At 33.4% G+C, this 19084-nt stretch overlaps 2 protein-coding genes across 3 annotated transcripts; both read left to right on the forward strand.

Annotated features, from left to right (window-relative positions):
- The first annotated feature begins 5326 nt into the window (after positions 1-5326).
- LOC101203257 (dihydrolipoyllysine-residue acetyltransferase component 2 of pyruvate dehydrogenase complex, mitochondrial) lies at positions 5327-12134 on the forward strand. Of its 2 annotated transcripts, none has more exons than XM_004146765.3 (19): positions 5327-5770; positions 6672-6759; positions 7062-7138; positions 7316-7386; positions 7520-7560; positions 8092-8147; positions 8219-8293; positions 8400-8492; positions 8684-8929; positions 9019-9091; positions 9262-9356; positions 10080-10165; positions 10246-10321; positions 10591-10658; positions 10743-10809; positions 10893-10988; positions 11079-11181; positions 11286-11381; positions 11475-12134. In XM_004146765.3, the coding sequence occupies exons 1-19, from the start codon at positions 5732-5734 to the stop codon at positions 11543-11545; spliced, it is 1617 nt and encodes a 538-aa protein (XP_004146813.1). In that variant the 5' UTR covers positions 5327-5731; the 3' UTR covers positions 11546-12134. The 2 variants fall into 2 exon arrangements, with proteins under 2 accessions (XP_004146813.1, XP_031739329.1); XM_031883469.1 differs by lacking the exon at positions 5327-5770 and adding an exon at positions 6200-6301.
- Positions 12135-14413: 2279 nt separating this feature from the next.
- Positions 14414-18096, forward strand: PP2C2 (protein phosphatase 2C 16). The gene is made up of 4 exons (XM_004146766.3): positions 14414-16085; positions 16480-16839; positions 16934-17039; positions 17182-18096. Exons 1-4 carry the CDS (start codon positions 15276-15278, stop codon positions 17514-17516), a joined length of 1611 nt encoding a protein of 536 aa, XP_004146814.1. The 5' UTR covers positions 14414-15275; the 3' UTR covers positions 17517-18096.
- Positions 18097-19084: the final 988 nt, after the last annotated feature.

Raw genomic sequence — 19084 nt, forward strand, 5'->3', positions numbered from 1 at the left:
CCTTGTTCACAAACAAAATTCGCAATGTCCCAATCTATTTATGTAAATATCTCAGAATGAATCATTTCATTCTCTTTCTCTATATTTTCTTCATTACCAAATAATTTATCGACTTTTACATCTATATCACTATCTCTATCATTACCATGTTCAAGAATAACTAAATCTTCAGGTCACAACGACATATTTAATTATGAGGATTAAATTTGTGAGCTTCAAATTGTATATTCACTCTTTTAGAGAGTTTTCTTTGTGTGATTGAAAACTTCAACATATTGTAACGGTTGGATCCTAACCTGTGGAAATGATTGAATTTGCTCTTGAACCACCCGAAAAAGGAGCCAGAATCGGTTTGACTCAAATCTGTGGAAAGAGTCAAAAGAAGATATTCAATCAAAATCTCAAGAGCTGCTTGGAAAAGTTGATGTAAGTTGAGTTTAACCGAACAACTATAAAATTACGGTGTTTTCTTCTCTAACTCTTTTCTAATTATTTTTGCATTTAATTTTCGTTACATATTCTTGTTGGTTAAGTTTGATTGCATATTCTCATTCATATCTTTTTTTTATCAATCTTGTTATTTAACAAATTTTACAAAGATTCTTTATTTGATTTAAAAATTATCTAATTAGTTGAATTTACTTTTTTTTTTTTGTTAAAAAGTTTAATTAAACCCTATTCACCTCCCTTCTAGGGTTGCCATACCGATCGAACATTGAAGTCTTCTATGCTGTCATTGGTATGCAACTTCAAGATTTGAATAATCGTTTCACTGAAACAAGTACTGAATTGCTTCTCTGTGTAGCTTGTTTGAATTTGAGTAATTCATTTGCTGCATTTGATAGTAAAAAAATTAGTCGACTTGCTCAATTTTATCCAAGAGACTTTTCAACTATTAAACTCTCTATGCTTGAGGATCAACTTCAAAATTAAATTATTGATATGCATTCAGAGTTTGTTGAACTAAAAAGTATTGGTGATCTTGCAGTGAAAATGATCTTTACGAAAAGCGATAAGGGTCTACCCATTAGTTCATCGGTTGGTCACATTGTCATTGATTTTACCGATTGCAACAGTTACTGTAGAGAGAACATTTTATGCTATAAACATTATGAATACTCGACTGTGTAATCAACCGGGAGATCAATGGATGAATGATTGTTTTATAGCTTGTATTGAGAAAGATTTATTGGATAAGTTAGATAATAAACTTATCATGGATCAATTTCAAAACATGAAAACTCGTAGAGGACAATTGTAATACATATTAAATTAATTAATTTTTAAAGCTAATTAATATTTTTTTAGTGTGTTTGTTATATAGTGCCCCCTATATGAAATTTTTGGATCTGCCACTAACGATGGGCCGTTCGTCACGATCATAGCATGCGAAGTGCTCTCAATATACCTCTTCATCGCGTAATTCCTAAGTCCTCGTTGAGTACAAGTTTTCTTACTGCTTGTCCAAGTGCAAGCGAAAAGTAGGTTTACCTATATGATCCATGGTTGAACAAAAAGATATTGTTGATAGACATTGGTTCTAGCAAATTACTCATTAGTTGGGTATTATGAGAATTAAGTACAAAGGGATAAAAGAATTAGAACTAGAATTGAAACTATTTATGTACGCCTAAAGAATCTATAAAGAGGAGTAAATGGACGCGAGGTGGAATTGTATGCAAGAAAGAGTGAAGGAATGTCTACGCGCCATTAGGTGATTAAGCAATGCAAGAGTTTTTAACTTACTCAACTAGCTTGTGATTAAGGTGCACTCCTATTAAAGTATTAAACTCCACACATAGTCTCCTTTCGGGATCCACATGACTAAGTCTGATTATACGAGATAAATCTAGAAGTATTCACTTACGACACTTATAGAACTTCACAATTAAGAACAACAACCTCTTATGCCTAATGTCCACACTTGTTCACCTTTCGGGATACAAATGTTGGAAGTTATCTCACTAAGGTGGAGTTTGTGCCAAATTTCTTCTTGCGTGTATTAGCCTTATTCTTGTTACTTGCCCTCTTGGTTAGTTGGCAATTGACACTAGCCAAACGATGAATATAGCTCAACTAATGCAATAAGGATTATAGGTTGTACTTCTTGTAGAAATCCATCACTAACTTAAACTACTAATAACACATTGATAAATGAAAAGTAAAGAAATGATGGATTGAAAATGTATAAAGATGTAATATATGTAAATAATGTACGCCTTAGACCATTGTACAATATGAACAATTTATATTACAAAGAAGTGCAAAAATGGAGGGAGAAGTGAGTGGAAAAATATTACAAGTTAGGGGGAAATGGAAGTATGAATTCTTCCCTTCTCAACGGTCACACTTTCATTTTTACAACTGATCGGAGAAGATGAAGAAACATTTACAAATGGTGAAAATGCTATTCCTTTCTGCCTTTCTCTTTAAGATCTTTGACCAGTTCAAGCCTCTTGCGTCCATTTAGGCATCTCCTTGTGTAGGTTAACGGAGATGGTTGTCGCACGTCACATCATCTCCAACTATCGCTCTTGTCTTCTAGTGACCCTTCCTCGCATGATAACTTTGTTCCTCGCCTAGAGACTTTAATCACTAGATGAGTTCTTAGTTGTAGTCCTTTTTGCAAGATGTGTTTTGCGGTTCACTAGTTTCTTTCTTTATTATCTTGCGTTTAGACATTAAAATCGCATAAAGCAAGCATAATACTTATGTAAAGTGTATTTTCAAATACTTATGCGTTGACAATACAAGTTATGCGTTTTGATAATCTTCTTATGCGTTTTGACCTCATTATCATACTTATGTGTCTTGACCTATATTTATTCTAATAAACAAAGCTATAATAACGAATATTTATACACGTTATCATTAGGTAGTAAGAAAATATAAGATAGATAAGATAAATTGGTACAAAAGTAATACTAAAAATGCATGTGTTTTGCAATAATTTTATTTACAAATAAAAACATTTATATACAACAAATTCATATTATAAAACTAACAAAAATAAAAAATAAAAACAATGACATTTTCTTAAGCCGACTTTCAACTTAATACATAAATATATTTAAAAAAGAAGAAAGAAATTGAATATAAGATGGAGATGTACCTTAATCATAAAACTAACAAAAAAAAAAGTAATACTAAAAATGCATGTGTTTTATAATAATTTTATTTACAAATAAAAACTTTTCTATACAACAAATTCATATCATAAAACTAACAAACAAAAAAAAAAAAAGAACAATGACATTTTCTTAAGCAACTTTCAACTTAATACATACATATTTTTAAAAAACGAAATTGAATAGAAGATGAAGATATACCTGAATCAAAACAATTTGATACGATTCTTCTGTGCTTAGCAATAAAACTATTAGAAATATGTGAAACTAGGGATGAAACATAAATAAATACGTGTCCTATTCAATTTGTTGTAGAATTTGAAGAGTTAAAAGAAAATTTTAGAGGGCTTAAAATGTGGAGAAATTTAACTCATTACTAATAGACATAATTCTAATATAATAATAATAATATATCTTTTGGAACCTCATCATTAATATATATTTATAAATTTTGAAAAATAAATATACAACTTTTCATATTCCGACCTATTAATCTCTTAAATAATAAGTTAGGCGTGAATGTGAGAATTTGAAAAGATTATAAATGGTTAATAATAATTATATTTTTTATATCAATTAAATTCGATTGGTATTGTAAATTTAAAATTTGACAAGGATAGATCTGTCCAAAAATGATTCTCCCGTAAAGCCACCTTTACATCTAGCACTAAGGTCAAACATTCTATTTAAAAAGTTTTGCTCTTCTATTGATCACTTGTTGGGTACCTACAAAAGTTCATTCATAAAAAGTATCGAATCGTATTTTAAATTTTTAGAAATTATATCAATTTAAACCTTACAAAGTGATTGTATTAATTTACCTCTTTTATTATATTTTGTTTGAAAAAATATCAGGTGAAACTTAATTGTTTCTATTTATGTGAAACTTGTAATCGTATCAACAAATTTAAATTTTTATAAATGAATCAATTTAAACTCTTAAAAATATTTTTTTAGAATTGTTAAATAAACTATTTTATTAGTCTGATAACAAAATAAGTTTACAAATACTAAGTTGAATTTATTCAAATTATAAATACTTCGTGACATGGTTGAAACTGATAAAAATATAAGATGTAGATGTAAAACATCCAGTCATACAATTAAAGAAATGAAAAAAAAAAAACGAGTGTAATTTAATATTTGGAAAAAAAAAACTCATATTTATCATTTGAAGAGGAGGTATGGACGACGGATACAGATTTACTAATCTCGACCCTTACGCACCCAAGTGGACAGTTTTCTATAAAGAGCCAAAACAATCTTTTTCAAATCTCCAAAAATGATTTTTTTTTTTTTTTATTCTTTTTTTTTCTCTTATATATAAAACAATTTTTTTTTTTTGGAGAAACATATTTTGCTTGTTTAAACAAAATACTGGGAATCCTAAATAAATCAATTTCCTATTAACTAGCAACATATAAACAATTGATGAGTTCTATATTTTTCTATTTATCTATAAAAGTTCAATATAGACACACACAAACATGTGTAAGAAAATCAACAAAAACCAATGCTTAATATTTATAAGTAATAACAACAAACAAATAAATAATACTTATGGTATTGATAGGTAGAAGTATCATTTATTAATATTATTATTTTTATGGAGGATAATAGCCACCTTTTAAGAACTAAAAATATATATTACAATTAGAAACAAAATGGTTATGGGGAAAGTCCTTTTATTATTATATTTTATTTTTAGATGGTGGGAGAACAAACCTTCTACTTAAGCTTTAATAATATGTGACTCTTCGGTTTATTGAGATAAGATATTGTGCTTTAATAATTAGTGGCTCTTCAGTTTGTTGACGTAAGATGTCGTCTTTCAAGCGGCTAGTATAGATTATTTTTAAAAAAAGTGTACAAATTTATTATATTAATGAGCTACAATTGTGTTACCATATATTCTTAGGAAAGTCAATCGAAAATTACAATCACTGTATGTATGCCTTTTCTATATTTATAATTGTTTTAGGTTATATGTGTGCCGCCATAATATTTTATGTACATTAAGTAAATTCCAATCCACCCGGCCCGAGAGTTAGCTTCACATAACCCTGGGTCTGTGGCAACCGAATCAATCCGGTTCAAACCGGAACTAGAAATCTCAGACCCATTTCTACTTCTCCCTTTCCTTCTCCTCTCAGTTCAAATCGTTCGTAGTCCGGGTTTTACGCCTTCACCCTCCTTGCTCTCATCTCCGGCCGGAAGCCGCCGCCATCGTCGTTTGTGGATTGAAGTCGAGGTAAATGTAAATCTCGGTTGAACTAAGCCGAGATATCCCGTTTTCTTCGGTTTAGAAGTCTTTGAGAATTAGGGTTTGATTCGGTCCGATGTAAACCAGAGGAAATTGAGCCGTGCAGACCTCTGCCACCTAGCGTGCGAAGAAAAAGAAATAAACGAAAAGTCGCTAGGAAAACAAATTCCTCAACGTGAATTAAGCTGAATGGAATCGGAGTCAGAGATCTACCACTGAACCCTAATAAGCTTTTACCCGTTATTCCAATTCTAATTTTCTTTGTAACGTGTTGTTCATCATCTTAGCTGCAGATCGATCTCCATTTGTTCTTGAACGATCTGGTTTTGCGCCACACAATATGGCTTACGCATCGCAAATTATCAACCATTCTAAAAAGGTGAGGTTCAATCTCCGTACTCTATGATTTATTGATTCATCTGTTCCATTTTGATTTTGGAATTACTCTCTGAATCATTCTGGTTGTAAGCTTTGTGATGTGTATCGTTTGCATGTTGAACAAATAGTAGCGAAAATACTTTGTTTTGTAGTCTTTCAAATTCGTTTAGATTTTTGACAGTATTGTCCGCAAAGTTTAGCTGCTATGTTGGATGAAATATTTAAGCTAACTTTATTTATGGACACTTCAATTTTCTAATGGGCATTTCATTTTAATTGCACTTCTGGTTTTTGTACGGTTCTTTATAGTTCTCTTGGTTTTCCTCTTCATTTCCGCCTCATCGTGCTATTGAGCTTTTCTGCTTCTCCTGTTCCATAAATAAGCTTTTGGGGTGTTTGTAAATTTGGTTTTCGTTTCTTTTGGCTTTGCTAGTTACAGCCCTTCATGCTGGATCTCAGTTTTAGCTGGAGGGAGGTTCCTTTTACCTGTTTTTGTGGATTGGAACTGTTGCTCATGCTCATTGGCTTCCGCGTAATTTTTTATGCATTGGCTGATTTATAGTTTTCTTGTACTTTTCAACTTGAATACACTGATTTATTATCACAGGCTCATAATTGAACTCTCACTTGCTAATTTATGTCAACAAATTATATCATGTCCATCATACAAAGCCATGAAGTGGCTTGTTGTTGATGTGATATTTGCATACTGACAGGTCGTTGGATGCTCATAAGCTAAAAGGCAACATTTGTATCTCTTCAATGCTAAAGTGCTTGCAAATGTCACTGTTAGGAATTATCTTATACTTGTCACGTACCTGCATGCATCCTTGACTCTTTATATATTACAATTTTCTCTGGTTTTAATTAGAACATTTATCCCATTCATGTTATTCTTGCAGTTAAGAAGCACTCCAAAGTTACTTCGGCAAGCTAGTGTGGTTCGTTGGTTTTCAGAGGATGCACAGTCCTCTATTGCTAAAGACAATGGTAAGCAGTTGTAATCAAGAACTTTGAACCAAGAAACCTGCTTGGTTTTCAGAGGATGCACAGTCCTCTATTTATTTGCTGTCCTCTAATGTTCTTGACTGTACATCTGAAGTTTAAGAACTCTGCTTGGTTACTTTGGTATTTATTTGATGTAATTAATCAGAAATAATAAAATCTTGTTTTGTTGGTCAATTTAATAAATTATATGATTGGTTATTTTTCATATTATATAAGCTGTTATAAGTGGGTGCTTACAGCAGCAGACTCTTGACGTTGCCCTAACAAAGGTGGTTGATTTTCAGAAATCTGGAAGATCCAGGGTTGTGGTTACAAGGCTTCTGGAAAAGGGGGAATCAAGAACCTTGCCAATTTTAACAACGTGAGTTGTAACCACGAGCTTGTCTGTTCATGCAATCATCAATCAGTACTTTCAAGCTGATTGAAGTGTTGCTTGTCATAATTTCTTCCATCTTCTGCTTTAGCTTGTCACTGTTCACCACGTGCGTAACAACTTCTGTTGTAACATGTTTTGTGTTGCGTTCTACTCTTCCTGTAGAGATCGCAATTTCTACAATGTCAAAGAGGTGTTTCAATGATGACAACAAGTATTGGGAATCCTTTTTCTGGGTCAGTATCTAACCACACACATGCATCCATACTCAGCTTATAGAACAACACATTATATACCGGTATGTGCAACTTAGGGCTATAATTATGATCATGATCAAATGTGTCTAATGTCTGTCTTTTCCCCCAACAGTTCACAAATTAATCCGGCAAGAGGTTTCTCCTCTGATTCAGGTACATTCTGGTTTTATATTCCTTTTCCATTTTGTAGACATAGATGAGTTTATGTCTTTTCTTTTTTTTTAATCGATGTTCTATATATACAGCAAAATTTAAACTCTTTTTGTTTGTGTGTTTGTGTGGGAGGAGGGGGGGTTACTTCTAACCTGATTAAGTATGAAGTGTTTGCATACTTCCATCTGCACTAAAACAACTATACCTATGACAACCTTACTTGAAGAGGAAGTATTTTATAGGTTCAACTGTATCCTTGAGTTCTAAATACTCTAACTAACTATGTACTTGTTAATGATATAACTGCACTTCTTGCTGAATTTTATTATGATTCTTTTCTCAAATCTTTCTATTTGATGGCAAACGAATTGTATGTGTTTTTGAAGACACATCCCCTCTAGTTCCTACGGTGACACAAGTTTAAAATCTATGACTAATAATGGTACATTTTGTATTATGTTCATCTGAACTTTCCATGGAAAAACTATCTTTAAATATACATTTTAAATAGAATCATTCAACGTGCTTCAGGTCTTCCCCCACATCAAGAGGTTGGAATGCCTTCACTATCCCCTACAATGACTGAGGTAGCTTTTGGTCACTAATCTGGCAGAATAATTTATTGGCAAATGAATTCTAAGTTCACTATGTTATGCAGGGCAATATTGCAAGGTGGTTGAAAAAAGAGGGTGATAAAATTTCTCCTGGGGAAGTGCTTTGTGAAGTTGAAACAGTATATTATTCTTATACCTCTTTGCAGTTGGAAGTTGAAATTAGCTTTTTACTACCTTTAGGATTGTAGAACTATACATTTTCATTTTGCTTCTGCATATTTGAAGGATAAAGCAACAGTAGAAATGGAATGCATGGAGGAAGGTTATCTTGCTAAGATAATTTGTGGAGATGGAGCAAAGGAAATTAAAGTTGGTGAGGTATTGGTTTTGCTTCTTACCTTGTCTTTGTGAAAACTTGAAAGGGAAAAGGAACGATTGTTGTATTGCACCATTGTCATAAATGAGGTGATGGCGATGGCCGTCATTGAAAGCTCTTTCTCGAGATGGAGACATACGATAATTTTTTCGCACTTGAGGTGGTTGACGTAAGTTTGATCTTTTTTTCTTAGGTAATTGCCATTACCGTTGAAGATGAAGAGGATATAGCAAAGTTTAAAGATTATAAACCCGCTTCATCAAATACTGGTGCTGCATCTGCTGCTGAGTCCCCTGCCTCTAGCCCACCAAAGAAAGAAGTAGTTGAGGAACCTGTTCGTTCACCTGAGCCAAAGACTGTTAAGCAGAGTCCTCCTCCTCCAGCTGGAGAACGTATCTTTGCTAGTCCTCTGGCAAGAAAATTAGCAGAAGAAAACAATGTTCGTTGCAAAATATCTTTTTCAATTAATATTTGGAACCTTATGCTTGCGATTTCTTTCTAGTTATATTTTGAATTTTGTGAGCATAGGTGCCCATTTCAAGTATCAAAGGAACAGGTCCTGATGGGAGCATTGTGAAGGCTGATATAGAAGATTACTTGGGTAACTCATTTTCTTTGTGCTGGGCAGTGGCACCAACAACTTTATTTATTTATTTTTGTGTTGTTGTCTTCTATCTGTTAATATTTGGCGTCTCTATTGTCTTCATACCCATAATATGTTTCTTATTGTTAAAAACGTGACCCATTAATATCTTTAACCTATGTCTCTAGCATCACGTGGGAAGGAATCAACAGCTCCCAAAGCCAAGGATGCAGCAGGTGCACCACTGGATTACAGTGACTTGCCACATACTCAAATAAGAAAGGTACCACCCGCTCTCCCCATCTCTCTTACCCTACACTCCATGATAATAATTAAGTTTATTGGTATTTTCTGGCAAGCTTTTTGTGTAATGTGGCAATATTTCACTCTGCAGTGCCTTTGTCTATATTCTCAGTCTCTTTGCTAACTTAGGGGACGTTTGGGGGAAGGGGTGATTTATGGGAGGGTTAGTGTTACGACTAGTATTATAATAGTCTTAGTGTTATGACTAGTATTATAATAGTTTTAGTGTTATGATAGTATGTGTTTGGGGGAAGGATTATGATAGTATGCGTTTGGGAGAAGGATTATGATAGTATGTGTTTGGGGGAGGATTGGAGAAGGAGTGGAATTGTGAAAAAGAGAGAAAAGAAGGATTATGGAAAACCCGTCCTAGGTTTTCCATAATCCTTCCCCACACACACACAGTTCTAGGGCCAAACTTCGCCTTATTAGTTATTCCTCAACAATACAGGCAGGCTTGCATGAGTTCTAGAGACACAAAGTACTGCAATTGTGTGCTTTCTTGTATCAGACTCTACACCTTTCAACTGTTAGGATGTTCTTTAAAATAGATTTCTTGTATTTGATATATGTTTCAAGCGGCTTCTACATTTTCAAATTTGAATCTTATTAATTGGATCAATAGACAAAGCATTCTCAATATTCCAATTTCCAACTGGGAGCATGTTTGTTTACCAAGAGCTAATATTCCACTATTTAACAGATTACAGCATCACGATTACTATTCTCAAAGCAAACCATTCCTCATTATTATTTAACTGTAGATACATGCGTTGACAAGCTCATGGAGTAAGTAATTTCTCCTCACATTTTGCAGTTAAATATTAACCAAAATTGTAAATTTAATCGGTAGTCGGTTCTTTTTGTAGTTTGAGAAACCAGCTAAATGCACTACAAGAAGCATCTGGTGGAAAGAGGATATCTGTCAATGACCTTGTTATTAAGGTATTTTAAAGAAATTATATAATTTGGTATGTATTTAAGTTGTTTTGCATAGGTATTATAATTTGGACATTCAACCTGTTAATTTTCTTCTCATTTGACTAGGAAACCTTTCTTTTTCTCCATAAATGCCTTTTGTTTTATATTTAAACTTTAGCCCAGGGGAGAAACGTATGTTATCTTGCTAACAATTCTCTACGTCCATTCTATCCAAACCCATCTAATGTATATACATACAAAAAAATCCTTTTAATCATAGAATATTGCTGCAGGCTGCTGCCTTGGCTCTTAAGAAAGTCCCTCAATGCAACAGTTCATGGACGGACAATTATATTAGACAGTAAGTGATAAGACTTGTCAATTCTAATTTGTTATTTTTGTCTTCACATCTTAATGTGAATTTTTTCTTTGTCCACTCATTCAGGTATCACAATGTGAACATTAATGTTGCAGTGCAGACTGACAACGGACTCTTTGTTCCGGTCATCAGGGTCAGTAGTATGCTAATTGCTATTCAAATGGTTTGTTTTTATCACCATGTTCAAGAAAATGTGAATTTGTATAAAATCTACAGGATGCAGACAAAAAAGGTTTGTCTGCTATTTCAGACGAGGTCAAGAAACTAGCTCAGAAAGCAAGAGATAACACCCTAAAACCAGAAGATTATGAGGTGGGCAGTGTTCAAGATTGGTTTGATGCTTTAGGCTCAAGATTTACTTATGGTTTTAGGATTTTGCTTAGCAGTTTAATCCTTTTGTAGGGAGGCACTTTTACTGTGTCTAATTTGGGAGGTCCATTTGGAATCAAACAATTTTGTGCCATAATCAACCCTCCACAATCGGGCATTCTTGCTGTTGGATCTGGTATGCAGACATATATCATTCACGACATGAGAGTATCTTTTGTTTGTTTTCTCATTGCTGTTCTTTAACATTATTGATCACTGTTCACATTTAATCTTGAGCAGCTGAGAAGAGGGTCATACCAGGATCGGGCGCTCAAGAATTCAAGTTTGCTTCCTTCATGTCTGTTACACTAAGCTGCGATCACCGTGTTATCGATGGTAGAATTTTGAACCCAAAGTCCTTTAAGATTCTGAATAGCTTGAAAGAAAAGTGTAAAGTGTGTACGATTATGTTGTTTTTTGTTTGTTCAGGGGCAATTGGTGCGGATTGGCTCAAAGCATTCAAGGGATTCATCGAGAATCCTGAATCAATGTTGCTATAAATTGATTGATTTCACCATTTTCATAACAGAAAAAAGGTATTTTGTCTCATAAGCAATCATGTGGTGGGAAGATAAGAAATACGATCTCAGCTCTTTTTTTGGAATTTCTCTTTTCGGCTTCAGTTGTATCCTTACAGTCTCCTTCATGGCAACCAAAGGAGATGGAGTTTGCATATAGACTAAAGGGAATAAGGTGGTCATTGTTGAGGAATTAGACTTCAAAACGAGTGTAGCTTAATTTGTTTTTCTATTTTTAACCAAGCCACATACATTTCCATCGGTCCATTTGCCAGATCAATAAAAGATAGACGAAGAGAAAATTTTGTCTCTTTCATTGGCTCATTGCTCTTCCATCTTATAAGATGGGAATCTAGTGAAGAGTTGGGAGTTAGAGATTGGGTCGTCTAAATTCTCTTTCATTTTAGCACTTGAAAGGTCTATCTAAACAGGTATTTATTCATTCAATGTTCCCCCTTCATCTTCTAAGATGAGAATTGTGAGTTAGAGATTGTGTCTAAACTCTTTTATTTCAACCATTCTTGCTTTAGACACTTAAAAAGTCAATTTATATAGGTCATTATTCCTTGGATATGAACTTTTTTGCATCAGAACTTAGCCAAGGTGCCATTGCTTTGTTGCAAAGCTTAAGAATGAGGCTTATGATGTCCATGTGAAGCCGAAAGGTATGAAATTGCAAGTTGGGATGGCAGAGATTCAGCCACGAAGTGCAAGATTATGGTGTGGGATGAATGCAGTGCATATGAGGTAACATGAAAATGTGTGCCCAATTTATTTAGTTGAAAAACTAAAAGGATAATGCTTTAAACTTCAATCTCTCACACAATTCCATTTTGTACTTACACCTAAAGCTGCAAAATCATAATCATCAGTGAGCTCCAAAAATAAATAAATAAATAAAGTTATACGTATACACACCACCTCTCTCTTTTCTAGAACAAAGTATTAAAGCAAAAGATATAAATGCAAGAAAAGTTCAAAAGGTCGATGCCAAAAATTAATAAATAAACATCTGATGGGAAAGCTGACTCTAGTTTAATGGTAATTCGATCCCTCGTCCCTTTGTTACCTTTACAATTATTATACTAAAATAAACACCTTTAACTTTTTTTTTTCATTAAAGAAAACTAAGTTGATTTTTAATTTTTTATACTATATAAATATTTTTACGATATAATGAGAATTTCCATCCACTTGTGTCGAGTTTGAGAATATCAATGAAAATCTCTGATATGCGGACATAAATTTAATTTCATGAATACAAGTGATGATTATTTTAATTTGAGAAAGGTAGGGAGGTTTGTTTTATTTATGACTTAGCTGTGTTCATGTTTGGTATGTTAACTAGTCTTTTCTTTTTAAGATTTTTTTTTTTTTATAAAAAAGGTATACGAATTATGAAAACTATCCCTAAAGTAGGATAATTGTTGCAATCATGATCTCAAACTTTTAATTATGAAATTTGAGCCTTCATGCAAGTGATAAAATGAGATCCTTACAATAATTCACATGAGATCCTTACAATAATGGTAGAAATTAAGCCTCAAATGATAAATTTAAAAGTTTTACTTTTACATTGGAGGGTATAACAACTCTTACCTTTTAGAAATATATATATATATTTTTTGCAATTTACTTAAAGAAAATAATAATACAAATTTGAGAGTAGAAATTTCATCACAAAACCTTTAACATACATTATTTTAATTTTCGAACACAATTTAGCAGATAAGATATATATTGTTATCTCGAAAATATCATCTCCTACTCTTACTATTATTATTATTAATGAACTCTAAATAAGAGGGAAAAAGAATCTATTAACAGTAACGGATGAACATTAAAAGGTTATCTGAGCACACCCTACTGTATGAAGCTAATAACTTGTTTCAAATCCTCACTATAAAACTAACTTTAGGAATTAGGCTTTACATATCCAAGTTATCTAAAACATTAAAATTTTAGATGAAATCTTATAAATAGTACATACCGTTTGGACAATATCATTCAAATTCATTATACCAAATTCCGATAATAATAATAATAAAAAAAAACCTTAATTCCAACTTTCACCAAATTTACAACTTACCCAATATAATATCCGAATCCAATGAAAAAATCAAACCATAAATTACACATTCCAAGTTCCAATAAATAATCCAAACATATATCATATAAAAACAATATAAAATCGATAACATCAAAACTTCTCAACTAAACTCAGATTCTCTCACTCTCTCTCCAAAAGGAAGAAAAAGGAAAAAAGAATTTAGATCTATGTTTCAAATTATGGATCAGAACAAGCAATAAAATAAAAAGAAAAATGAAAAACAGAAAAAGAAAATGCATGGAATTCCCCCTTTTTGTCTAAAAATAAAAAAGAAGAAAAGAAAATGCACCGCCAATGTAATTGATTAATTGTAAAAACATTAGGTTTGTTGTTACGTGAGAGTAGAGAGAAAAATGATGTGAATGACAAAGCAAAATGAAGCACGTGGCAGTATCCTAAAGGATGGTTTTTAAAAAACAAGTCCAGATGCCATCGACATGATTGGTCGCCAGTGGACTTTTTTCTTTTAAAAGAAAAAAAAAAGAAAAAAAATTGAAAAAAGTATATGGACACGTGTCTTTTCTCATGAAAGATCCATGAGTTAATAATCTTTGGTGATATGAATGGAGCATTTTTCTGTCGCAGACAGCTTTCAACGATTCAAGATAATTACTTCTATACTCTATACGTGTCCTTCAATGGAGCTTCTTTGTCCCAATTAAAACAACACCCTATTTTTTTTTTTTTTTTTATATATATGTTTATATATTAATATAAATTCTTTTTTCGTTCTCTTTTAAGACTTGATAAATCAAAATAGAATCAAAGTCATTATAGAGTTTCTTGATTCTACTACTCCTCCTTTCTGCTTTTCCTCAGCATTTCAAACTGGTGAGAAAGTGTTCATCATTTTCTTCTTCTCTTCTATTTGTTTACATTGATTTTCCATTATTTCTTAGCAATTGGGATCTTTAAACTTCCGATTTTTGTTTTTTTTTTTCTATCTGGGTTTTTGGTTTCAAAAGAGGAAGTGGAGTTTGTGTTTGAAGATTCGTTGTTTGGGATCGGATTTTGATGGGTTGCCTTGGATCCAGGAAACTATTGAGTTCTATGTGAAAAAAGAGGCGAACCCTTTTGGGGATTTCTTGTGATTTCACTTTTTCTTAGATCCCTCCACCTGTCTCCTTCGCAGGGGTTTTTATTTTCTTTATTGGATAAAGGTGAGAGATCCTCGTTTCTCATACTTGTGTGTATATAAGAGCTGATACTGGAGAAGAGATTGTTGATAGTTGTCAGTTCTTATCACAGGCGGGGAAGAATTTGATGGTGTTTGTGAAGTTTTGGTGGAATTTCTTCTTTTCTCATTGCTTGAATTTTTAGTTATTGCAAGGTTAGATCCATTGCTCTTATATAGATCTAAGGGGTAGGAGACTGATTTCTTCTGCTTGTTTTGAGCTTACACTATTCAGAATCTGTAATTTGATTGTGGAATTTGTCATTGATAGGTTTTGTGGATTTGTGTTAAGGAGTTGTAGAACTTAAATCAGCTTAGTTTTTCTTTAGTTTGATTGGTAAGATGTTGTGATGTGAAAATATATTTGGCGATGAGGTTGTAGAGATATTGGGACATAGATAGATTTGATATCTGTAGGATTTGTAAGAATGATGGAAGAGATGTCCCCTGCTGTTTCTTTGACCCTTAGTTTGGGTAATCCAAAGTCTGATAGCTCAGTAAATCCTGGCCATGTCGAATTTACACGGCTAAAGTTAGTGACAGACACGGTAAATTTATTCTCTGCATCGTCCCCTGAGTCTGGTTCTATTGGTAATGTTAGTTGCCATGATTTTGATGGTTTAGTTGACAGTGTAACTGTGTCGCAACCGACTGATGGTGGTCAAGGTATAGACAGTTTTTGGGGGTTGCTGCCGAAGAGTGGCACGAATTTGACTGTAGATAAGAAAGATGCATCCTTGGCTACCCTGGATGACCCTGATGAAATGATAGAGGATGGATTGTTTGCTATTGATGGCGGTACAAGTATCAACGTGCAAGAAGTTGTCAAAATCGGCGATGTTAGTAATGGTCATATTGTTGCTAAGGCGATCATCCTGGTCGAATCAGGGAAGATCCCTACTAGTGAACTTATTGTGGCGACAGTAAGCCCAGATTTAGAAGTATCTGCATCGTCGGAGCTGAACGTTCCTGCAGTAGTTTTCCAATCGAAAGGGGCAGAAAGTGTTCATAAAGTCATTCGTAATGTCTTTGAACGCGATTGTATTCCTCTTTGGGGGTCCGTATCGATTTGTGGTAGAAGACCAGAAATGGAAGATGCAATTGCTACTGTTCCTTGTTTTGCAAAAATTCCTATCAAAATGCTTGTAGGGAATAGTTTGATGAATGGAATGGGTCAAAGTTTAACACATCTCAACAGCCACTTTTTTGGTGTTTATGATGGACATGGGGGCCCTCAGGTACCATCTCTTTACCAGACAGAAGTTATTTGTTCTATTAAAGAGCTCCTCTGTTTCTCTTTGCAATGCTGCCATTCTTGTTTGACTGTACAGTTTTTTTCTTTAATTTTGTATATGTAGAATTTAGCAGTTAGTTTTCTATCTTGTATTATTTTCTCTTCTTGAGCCTAGTCTGTAGCACAGCCTAAATATAAATTTGTAGAAACCTATTTAGGATCTATTCTTTAGAAATGAGGACTTGAAGCACTGGCGAAAGCTTCTTCTTCCTTTTTATTATATGCTTAAGTTATATTACACTGCACAATCAAGCTGTTTAGAACTTTTGATGTGTCTTGCTAGCAGTAGATGATTCTCGTGTTCTATGTTGTATTCTGAAATAAAGGTTTTCATGTAGGTTGCTGATTATTGTCAAGAACGCATACACTTGGCACTAGCTGAAGAGATAAAAGGATTTAAACAGAATCTAGAAAATGGAAACAATGGAGAAAACTGGCAGCAGGATTGGGAGAGAACCTTCAACAATTGCTTTCTTAGGGTTGATGATGAAATAGAAGGAAAAGTTGGTAGATCAGTCAGTGGAAGCAGTGGAGATGTTTCCCATACAAGCTTCGAACCTGTTGCCCCGGAAACTGTTGGCTCTACGGCTGTTGTTGCCTTGGTCTGTTCGTCGCACATCATAGTTGCAAACTGTGGTGATTCAAGAGCAGTTCTATGCCGTGGTAAAGAACCCATGGCTCTATCGGTCGATCATAAAGTACGCACTTTGCATTTAATCTCATATGGTTTGATAGGATTGAATCAACCACTATCTTGTGAAGGAACTAATTCTAAATGTAATATTTCTGCAGCCAAATCGCGAAGATGAATATGCTAGGATTGAATCATCTGGAGGCAAGGTCATCCAGTGGAACGGACATCGTGTGTTTGGAGTTCTTGCAATGTCAAGATCCATTGGTAAGTTTATTCTGATTAATCTTTTTTTGCTCTTGTTTGTACATCATGTACTTTGGAAGTTGTGCTGATGGAATTGCATGCTTTTTATACTAATTTTCAGCACAGAAAGATAGATTTATCTCATTCTCCATATACCTAACAGGTGATAGATATTTGAAGCCATGGATTATTCCCGATCCAGAAGTCATGTTCATCCCTCGTGCCAAAGAAGATGAATGTCTTATTTTAGCCAGCGATGGACTGTGGGATGTGATGACAAATGAGGAAGTCTGTGACGTAGCTCGAAGGCGGATTCTTCTTTGGCACAAGAAACACGGGGCTTCATCTCTTGCTGATCGGGGTACAGGAGTTGACCCAGCTGCACAAGCTGCAGCAGATTACCTCTCAATGCTTGCTCTCCAAAAGGGAAGCAAAGACAACATCTCTGTGATTGTAGTGGACTTGAAAGCTCAAAGGAAGTTCAAGACCAAATCTTGACACCAAATACTATCAAACCGAATTTAACGTACCCTTCAAGCTCATAACTTCATATGTTGAGAGATACGGTACGTTTTAGCAGTTTACAACTTAGTCCATTCGTACTCACGAATTTTAATGTGTTCCAAAATATAGAAAACTGTATATGTATCATAGAACTTTCCTCATGGAAATTCACCAGGGAAAAAAAAAAAAGGAACAGCATCTGTAATGAAGTTCTAATCTATGCTTTTGGACTTCACCATACCCAATACTTGATGATCCATCTTGAACTGCCATACCATAGGTAGAGAATTTTGGGATTTACTGATACAGTTTCTTTGGATCTATTCTTTGGTTTCTTACAGCCAAGTCTAAAGTTCTGGGGATATAAGTAAGTTATTTGATTCTGCTTACATCATATAGTCTCTTCATTACTACTTTTCAATGGTAGGAATAGGATTGGAGAGCAACATTCCCTTTGTATTCTGGGTTGTGTTGTGTTTGATTAGTTATATCTTTTTCTTGGATCAACTCCAAATTCCTTCACAAGACAATGATATTGTAGATTTATTATTATATTCATTTCATTTTGCCTTCATATTTGCATATACTTATTATATGTCAATGTGAGAGCGTTTGAGCTCTAATCTGTCTAGAATGGGTTGATTTATTCTTCGGTTGGCTAGCTAACTGTGAATCCAAATAAGCACACATATAGACATATATTAATATACGCCCAACAATCCATACTTGACTAACACGATGTGATTTTGATAGATATATTCATTGAGTTTACTCTTGACCTTCTAGTTAAGAGATGTAAATGATTTTTAATTTTTTTTCTTCATATTTTTGAATGACCTCATTTAGTCAAGTTATAAAGTTCAAACTATAATATCAACTTAGTATATGGATATTATTGTCGAAAACCTCGTTAAAAAAGAAATGACTATTAATGAGGTTCAAATGTCAGAAGACTGTGTAACATTTTGTCTCCCTCTAATTCTGGCTTATGCATTTTAAAGGTTTATTATATGTTTATATATTTAGTCAATATAGTTCTTAAACTTTCGTTTGTTTGAATTTGTGTGGAATAGTTTCGATTATACCTCCATTAAGGTAGGGTAATCATTGTCTATGGAAGTAATATTTTGATGAAGTAAGCCAAGATTTATTTATTAGACACAGTATTAATTCAAAAATCTAGCTTACACTTTTGGTCTTTAATCAATTTTTAAATTTGACACCCCATACATGTTTAAATTTGATATCGTAATGTGTTTAGATGATAATTAAACTTCTAAAAAATAGTTTTAGATGATAATTAGACTCCTTTCATTAGTAGTTGGACTAATCAAAAAGTGATGTGGCAGTTAATTATCAGTTATGATTTGACATTTTAAAATGAGTTGGCATAGAGATACAAATTTTATATTATTTATTTTGGTAGCAAAATCTTACCATTTTTCTGTTTAGGTATCAAGAGCTAAACCAAAACTAATGGTGTAAAACATGAGCATTTAGAAGTTAAACAAGATACAAATAATGAATTAAAGAAGTGGATTATAGTAATATAAAGTTGATTA

Source organism: Cucumis sativus, chromosome 3 (genome assembly GCF_000004075.3).
Source record: "Cucumis sativus cultivar 9930 chromosome 3, Cucumber_9930_V3, whole genome shotgun sequence".
In the NCBI taxonomy this organism is placed as follows: Eukaryota; Viridiplantae; Streptophyta; class Magnoliopsida; order Cucurbitales; family Cucurbitaceae; genus Cucumis; species Cucumis sativus.